Genomic DNA, 8,499 nt, shown 5'->3' with positions numbered 1-8,499 from the left:
AAAATCTGTTGCATTAATTTTTATAGCTAATTTTTCATATTATTGACTATATTATACTCTATTAAAATAGTTTAAATTAATAAGAATAATTCTTTATATTAATTTAATCAATTTAAATATTATACATAAATTTCTATTTTGTTTTTTAATCAATTAAAATGAGGGATAAATTGTTGATTAAGATATAAATTTATAATCTTAAGGTAAAATAATAGTTATCTAAAATTTTTATTTCCTATATAAATATGTAGTACCAATAGTGAGGTTAGTGGGTGAGGCCCAAACTTAGATATTACGACGTCGTTTGTTTGTTACCTTTGAAACTGTCGTTTCGCAGCTTTACCAGAAAATTCAGAGGGGCAGCAGCCAGAGGGCTAGAGCTTACAGATTTGGTGCACACGCAGAGGTAGAGAAAGAAGAAGGAATCAGAGCGCCAAAATGGCGTCGTTTTTGCAGTCATTTCTAGATCCAAAGAAGAACTGGTTCGCCAAGCAGCACATGAAAGCTCTCTCCAAACGCCTCCGCAAATATGGTTAGCATTTTGGAAACCCTAGTTTTTGTTATCTTCCTGATTCCTATTCAGGCAAACTCATATGTTGAACATTGATTATTATACCTTAACATTTGAATTAAAATAGGGCTGCGGTATGACGATCTTTACGATCCGTATTACGAGCTCGACGTGAAGGAGGCGCTTAATCGGCTCCCCAGAGAGATTATTGACGCTCGTACCCAGCGTCTCAAGCGCGCAATGGACCTTTCCATGAAGCACGAGTACCTTCCCGAGGACCTTCAGGTGTTCATTATTTTGTTATTAAAATTCTTTTCTGATTGTTTGGTTTTAATGATTTTGATTGACTATATCCATTTATGATTATTTCCCTATCTCAGTGACGGTATTGGTGGTCAATGTTTAAGGTTTATTCAAGGTTTTGTTTGGGGAAATATTAATGTGAAATTGCCTAGACTGTATACTGCTTACTTTTCATCATCATAATCTGTATAATTATATATAACTATTGAGAATAATCAACCAAGACTTAGAGTGCATTTGGATTGACGTTAAGGGGTGTTAACATTTATGTTGTTAATTGTTAAACTACTTTACCCTTGTTTGGTTGGGAGCGACTTGCCTTGTCTTGAGCTTATTAATGAAAAAACACTTGTCTTTACTTGAGGCACAATCAGGGTTTTTTTGTGGGTGCACACCTGTTTTTAAAAATAAGTTATTTAAGTATACATGGAGATCTCTCAAGCTTCAATTTGCTTTCTTTGCACTTTTGCAGGCAATGCAAACCCCTTTCAGGAGCTACCTTCAAGATATGCTGTCTCTTGTAAGTAGTTTTCAAGACTTTATGTACTTTGCCTACTAAGTTAATTTGCCTTTTTCTTCAAGTAGTTTCTGGTTAACACCTTTAATGTATGATTCTTCCATGTATTACATTTAATTGATTATAAATGCTTTGACTTTTCAATTTAAGTAGCAATACCTATAAATAATACGTAAAATGATGCAGTTATGTATCTTGTGGCTGGTACATGATGATGCAATGAGTGAAATTCCAACATGTTTGATACAGATGGTAATGGGGCATAATGGAATTCTGGGCTATTGACCAAAATGTTAAAAACAAAAAAGGTCACCAAAATATGAGACTTTATTAAGTTTTTCCTATATGGTGGTCATAGCCAAGTTTAACACTTTGACCGTTGATTAATTGCTTTTGTGCTCTGATTGCAAACTGAATAGAAGAATATAACATTGAGCTCCAAAATAGCCACCTGCTAATGAAGGTTGACAATGTACTTCAACTTGAATGCCTGCCTGCCCCCTTAATGGCACTGCAGCCTGTCAAGCAGAGGGTAGAGACTGACACTTCAACTTGAATTAAACACCCTTCTTGGCACATGGCAGAATTTACTTAATATTTCATTCACTTTCTATTTAATGTTTATATCCATTAAATATTTTATATGCAACAAATTTTGGGACCTGCTTGAATATAGTTTGGCAGTGTTCCCTTCATCAGGTGTTGCACATGACATTGTCACATTGCTAGTTGTATTCACCTTGCCTATCAACATGGATAGGCTTGCCTAAATCACTTGGATCAACATTTTGATTGTTGATCTTAACTGTGACTTGACACCTCTTAGCATACATGGGGAACAGTTATGACAATTTCGTACTTAGGTAATTTTTTTTAATTTATCCATATTTTGGGCAATAGCCCTGGAATTTGATGGAATCAGTTCCATATCCATTATTCTGCTGCATTTTAGTTATATTCTTTTGCATTTCATTTTGATGTTACCAAATCTCGTAACCTTGCATTTTATTTTGATGTTACAAGAAAATCATTTTCTTTTTGTTTGTGTCGGGATGCCAACTCAAGATGGATTTTGTAATCAAGACTACTAGTTGATACCCATTATATTGCCAAGCAGCTTGCTTATATGTTATATCTTGTTATATTTTTTACTAGTTGATTTTATCTAATGAGTTGCTTGTTGCATTTATTTATTGAAGCCTTCATATTGCAGCTTGTTATGTGACAAAGCTAAGTCAATAATTTAGTCATGGTTGTATATTTCATCATAATGAAAAGAGAATATTTTCTTAATATATAGGTTGTTTAATTGAGTTTGATTGGCAACAATTTTTTTATAAGCTTTCTCCATCATTACAGGATAATGATCAGATCCAAAACTTTTATGATTGTTGTCTAAACAAATAAGCTGGTTTGAGTAATGGTTCAATTTCCCAACTAGTCAAGTTTTTCTAGGATTTCTTCCTTTGTTGAGTGATGAATTCATCACAAGAGATGCCAAAAGGTGATCTACTCAGTAGTTGCGAGAATCGACTCGATAAAAGCTCAACCAAAATCGACTTGATAAAAGCATGACCGTATTTGGCTCAATAAAAATTCGATCAAACTTGGCTCGTATTTTAAATGAAAAGTTCAAACTCAATTTTTAGGCTTATTTAGTGAACAAGTCAAACTTAAGTTTCATAGTATACGACTCGTTAAGATTCGTAAAGTTGGCTCATTACCAGGTTATGAATAGTCCCGCGAACGGATTTTTTGAGTAGGCTCGTGAACAAGCTTGTTTAGTAGACTGAGCTCAATGTCATAGGAAACTGAGCTCAAGCTCGAGCCTGCGTAAAATTTTTAGGAGCCAAACTTGAGCCTTTCAAAGCTTGTTTGCACTCCTAAAGTCTCTAGATATTTGGTACATCAAGATTTAAGAGCTCGTTTTTTGTAGGTTTGCAAGGTTTTTTGTAGGTTTGTGAGCTGGCTTGTATGTTTACTCATTTAATTAAAATTATTTAGTTTTAAATTTATTAATTTTAAAATAAAATTTATTATAATTGTAAACAAATCGAATTGTTCGTAAACTATTCGTAATTAGACTCGATAAAAGCTTGGCTCATCTTAGCTCATTTACTAAATGAACCAAGTCTAAACTTATTAATATTTGGCTTGAGTTCGAAATGATTAGAATTCAAGTCCAGCTTGAGCTCAAAAAAAATTTAGTAAACCAAGTTTGAACTCTTCAAAGTTCGGCTCAGCTTGGTACGTTTACACCTTATGCTCAAGTATCTAGGTATTGTCAAAATTGTTGTAAGAAATGCGCACTGACTTTTTGGTGGCTTAAAGTTGTGTATTTATGAAGAGTAAAGTCAATTAACGGTTCACCTATATACAAATTTGAAAGTTGTTTTGTTCTGCAGGTGAAGAAGGAAAAAGCTGAACGTGAGGCCTTGGGAGCTTTGCCCCTCTATCAGCGCACCATTCCTTGAGACCTTCTTAGCGTTCATTTGTAGCTTTTGCTCATGGGAGTGAATTCCTTGTTGAAAGTTTAGTTATATGTGGTATAATGTTACTCTAGCTGAAAAGCGATGGAGTATGTATCTGCTTTATAAATTTCTTTTGCCAATCATTCGTGCCAGAGGTTGAATCGTGTGATTATCCTGTACTGGCAGTTTTCTAATAATCAAGCATAACCAAAATTTTGTTTCATTTCATGCTTAACCACAATAACGACAGTTTCTATTATGCTCGATTTTTCCAAGTCTCTCTCTTTTTATTATACATGTACATATGTGGTGTGTGGTTGTGTGTTTTAATGTGTATCACTATGGGCGTGCTGCTTTGCCTGCATGGCATGTATTCGTTTGTGTTCTGAAGACATATTTCAGGACAACAGGAAAGTCATTTTCTAAATTTTAAAAATCTTATTAATATCATTAAATTTTTAATTTATGGATTTTATTAACATTTTTTATTTTCTAATCAACACTTATTTTTTTGAAGTAATTTTTTAAGAATATTTCTTACACAAATTACTTTTTTCGGAGCCTATTGGCTTGGGAATGAACGTCCACTACATTGAGGGTGCATTTTCCCTATTCACTTGAAGAAGCCCTAGTTCTCTCCAATGCTTTGCCTCATGCTTGTATTGTTACTATTGTTGGTAAAATATTTCTATTATGGTTCTCTGGGGCTTTCTCTTATAGCTATTGCTAGTTTGCTCTCTCTTACAGAGAAATTAAAATATTAGCATATTGATTCGCCGCTTATGCTTCTTCTGCTGTTCGTTCACTGTTTGGCTTCCCCTTTTGGGTTGATTCATCAGCTTCAACTTGAGCGGAGTTGCATACTACCACCTTAAAAGTAACTGATACTATTTTGGAGGAACATTGACCTTGAGTGCCTAGAAGAAATTGATTTGAGACCACATCATATGAACTGGCACGCAAAATGATGTCCACAAACTTCCCTTTCACTAATTACAAAGCATGTCTCCATGAGCAAATACGTTCATGTTCATTTGCTTTCTTGAACCTACCGTGACGGTGACCATTTGCATGGGAGTGTAGTATCTATCTGCTGTCCATATGAACAGTTCATTGACATCAATGGCTGTCCAGAAAAAGTTGTACACTGCTAGTGGCAGCTGCCGCTGGCCTACTCTACCCATCTTCACAGTAATCCAAATCAATTTTCTACTGCAAGATCTGATATTCAAGTGTTTGTCTTAAGCCAATACCAACCAAATTTTCCCTCTTTTCAATTTTTTTTTTTAAGAAAAAAAGGAAAAAAAAAATATTGGAGAGGAAGTTGCCAAGTGGAGAACAAATTTGCCCTATGGAAGGAAGGTCTATGATTTTTGTCCCATATAATGCAGGTGATGGGTAAATGAAGAAATGAGATGATAGATTTTATCTGCAAATGGACATTCCATGTGATAACATGAGCCCATGCTTTAATGAGAAAACTTCCTATAATTATATGGAAAAACTTAGTTGGATATATGATTTATGATGGATTCAAGATACATCTAAATAGATTTTTTTATAAAAAAAAAAAAAAAAAGCATACTCATTTCTATATATTTTAGATCTATAATGGACCAAACTCAAATAATGATTAGGTTTCTATAATGGATTTAAAATATATCCAAGTGAATCTCTTAATAAAAAAAATTATAAAAACCTATTGGTATTTTAAATTTATAATAAATTAAATTCGAATAAAAATCAAGAATATATAATGATTCTGAAATATTTTCAAGTAAATCTCTTCATAAAAAATCACATAAAATACCACTATATATTTTAAATTTATAATACACCGAATTTTGATAAAAATTTCTATCATTTTGAATCTAATTAGAGAAAAAAATGTTGCACTCATACATCTATATAAATATAAATAAATAAAAATAAAACAAATTTATATAGAGAATATGTTAGAGTGTACATCGATAATAAAAAAATAAAATATTAAATTTTGGTTTTATTAAAATTATTTTTAGAAATATAAGATTTTAAATTTGAATAAATAATCGAAGTTAAATATTTTTTTAAAAAAACTCATTTTAATTTTTAACTGGAATATTTTTGTAATGAGAGAGAGAGAGAGAAGGAGAGTAACAGTATAGTGGAAAGCTGAAAAGTGGCGTAGGTTGCAATTATAGGAGGAGGGTGCAGAGGCGGTGACATTCTTATCGGAGACAGCCTCATTTAATGGACAGTTACAAATATTTCAGGTCCGAACAAAAAAGCTTATTCTTTCATTGATTAAAATTTAAAATTATTTATCCAATATATCCTGTAAAATATTAATATTTAAAATTGTAAGTCTTCCCAATGCTTGCCCTTTGTTTCTCTTATCTTCAACGTAATAAACTATTTTAGTATAGTGTCATATTAATATTTAACATAATTATTTTCTAGTCTTACCCACTACTTCATTTTATTTATAAAAAAAATCCCTTTTTAAAATTTACATTTTCTATACTCAAAAATGGTAAATGTATTATTATTTATATTTTATTTAGAATGATATTTCTAAATTTTAATTAAATTAATTAGTTAATTTCTATAATTTTTAGCTTCTATTAAAATATCTCTAATATTTTCAAAATAATCTGTCATAATTTTAGCAGTTAACCGTTAACATAATTAGTTAAATAAAAAAATATATATAAAATTAACTTTAGAATACTATTATTAATTTCAATACGTCAAGAGAACATAACATCCAAAATTTCAACAAATAACTTTGATATTCATTCATCATTCATTTCAACCATTGAAATCCATTTTTACATAATTTTTATAGCAAATACAATAAAAAAATAAATAAAATGTCAGTGCAACAAAAGAAAATTAGTGTGATTATATATATTTCTATTAATGGAAAACGTGATAATAAAGAGAATTTAAAAAAAAAAAAAAACTTTAGTTTTCGGTTTTCGGTTAGTCTATCCGGCTACTATCGAATAATATTATACACTTCGAAACGAAGATAAGATTTTGAGGATGAAACCTCATCTCCGCCGGCCACCGAAAAACCGCTTTCTCTCTCCTCTGTTATTATTCCCGGAACTTCGAAAACCTTTTAGGGACGGTGGTTGTGTAAGCGCATGTGGCTTCCTTACACCGTTAAATTGGCGAAAGTACCAATATTTGTCTGGTCCTCAGAATGCAACTAAAATTTCAGATTGACTCCTTTGGACCCATTCACTTTATTTTCATCACCACACCCATATATTTTCTTTTCTTTTCTTTTCTTTTCTACAATTTTTTATAGGTATTTTAATTATATGTAAAGCTTAATTGATTTTATATAAATTTTAGTATACATATTTAAATTTAAAAATTATTATTAATTTTTTTAGATTGGAATTCATATTAAATGCATAAAAAAAAATAATGGCAACAAAACATGGGGCGAATCAGTGAATTCAGCAGAAAGGAGGGGTGAAATTAGGGAAAAGTCCAAAAAAAAAAAGGGATGGGTGGGCTATGGTACTGACTAGTGAGGTAGGCATCACCGCATAAGATCCCACATCCACGTGCAAATCCAAATCAAGTGGGCCCTACTTATTACCTTCTCGCCACCTCATCGGCCCAGTCCTCCACTCCCTCTCTTCAATCTCTGGATTTGCTCATGATCCAAGCCGACAAACATTAGATATTAATAGCCCATTTAGCATTGTGATTTTATTACTAATTTAAGTATTTTTGATACATAATTCTTAATAATTGTGATAAAATAAATAAATAATCCGTTAATAAACTAGGATTATGACAGCATATTTATTGTTTAATTAATTATTTTATTTCATTTGTCTTGTCTTCCAAGTGAATGGCATATCATTATTGGCTTAATTCCATAATTAATTCCTTTTTGAAGTTTTCTAATTATGGTCAAATATGCTTTTAATAGTAAATTAAGACTAAAATAATAATTATTTTTAGGAGATTTACAATCTAGATTTTGAACACGATAATCTCTCTAATTTCAAAAATTTATTAAAATATTTTTTTTTCAGTTAATAAAATAATTCTTTTATTTATTTTTACCGTTAAAAATATAACAAAAAATTAAATTATCTCATTCTTTTCCGTCTCCTCTTACTCCTAGTTTTCATTTTGTTATTTGATTTTTTTATCTTTCTCTAACTTTTTATTTTATTCTTCGTTTTATAAGAAAAAAGAGAGAAATTTTTTTTCCTCTTTGTTTTTCATGATCGTTTTCTTCTGTTTTTTTTTTGAAAGAACTATTTTATTAATAAAAAAAATGATAAAAATATTTTAATAAATTTTTAAAAATATAAAAATTAATTTATTAATAATAATAATATTCACGAATTAAATAAAATATTTTATTTAAAGACAAAATTAGATTTTAAAATTTTTTTCTCTCACTAATTTGAAAAGTTTTTTCTATTATTTTTTTTATCTATTTTTAATAAAAAAAATTATAGAATAACTATTTCGTTAATGAAAAATAAATTAATCTATTTTTAATAAAAAACAGTAACCGAATAATTATTTCGTTAACCAAAAACAAGTGAATAATATTTTAACGAATTTTTAAAAATAATAATAATGATAAACAGAAATTAAAATGTAAATATCTCTTATTTCTATGAGACACCCCGAGGGGGATCCTAAAGCTTATCTCATTAGATAAATAGGTG

The 8,499-nt window shown here is 30.3% G+C and overlaps 1 protein-coding gene across 1 annotated transcript; it reads left to right on the top strand.

Annotated features, from left to right (window-relative positions):
* Positions 1 to 302: 302 nt before the first annotated feature.
* On the top strand, positions 303 to 4,077 carry LOC110610564 (cytochrome b-c1 complex subunit 7-2, mitochondrial). Its single transcript, XM_021750542.2, has 4 exons — positions 303 to 532; positions 639 to 796; positions 1,287 to 1,334; positions 3,737 to 4,077. Exons 1-4 carry the CDS (start codon positions 439 to 441, stop codon positions 3,803 to 3,805), a joined length of 369 nt encoding a protein of 122 aa, XP_021606234.1. The 5' UTR covers positions 303 to 438; the 3' UTR covers positions 3,806 to 4,077.
* The last annotated feature ends 4,422 nt before the right edge of the window (positions 4,078 to 8,499 follow it).

This window comes from Manihot esculenta, chromosome 3 (genome assembly GCF_001659605.2).
Source record: "Manihot esculenta cultivar AM560-2 chromosome 3, M.esculenta_v8, whole genome shotgun sequence".
In the NCBI taxonomy this organism is placed as follows: domain Eukaryota; kingdom Viridiplantae; phylum Streptophyta; class Magnoliopsida; order Malpighiales; family Euphorbiaceae; genus Manihot; species Manihot esculenta.
Note: the sequence above shows the minus strand (reverse complement) of the source record. Positions and strands in the feature narration are given on the sequence as shown.

What these genes read in the sequence shown, in the direction of transcription:
- LOC110610564 (XM_021750542.2), top strand. Translation starts at nt 439, where the DNA reads ATGGCGTCGTTTTTGCAGTCATTTCTAGATCCAAAGAAGAACTGGTTC. An exon ending in CAAACGCCTCCGCAAATATG is followed by an intron (nt 533 to 638) that starts GTTAGCATTTTG and finishes GAATTAAAATAG; the next exon opens with GGCTGCGGTATGACGATCTT. An exon ending in TTCAAGATATGCTGTCTCTT is followed by an intron (nt 1,335 to 3,736) that starts GTAAGTAGTTTT and finishes TTTGTTCTGCAG; the next exon opens with GTGAAGAAGGAAAAAGCTGA.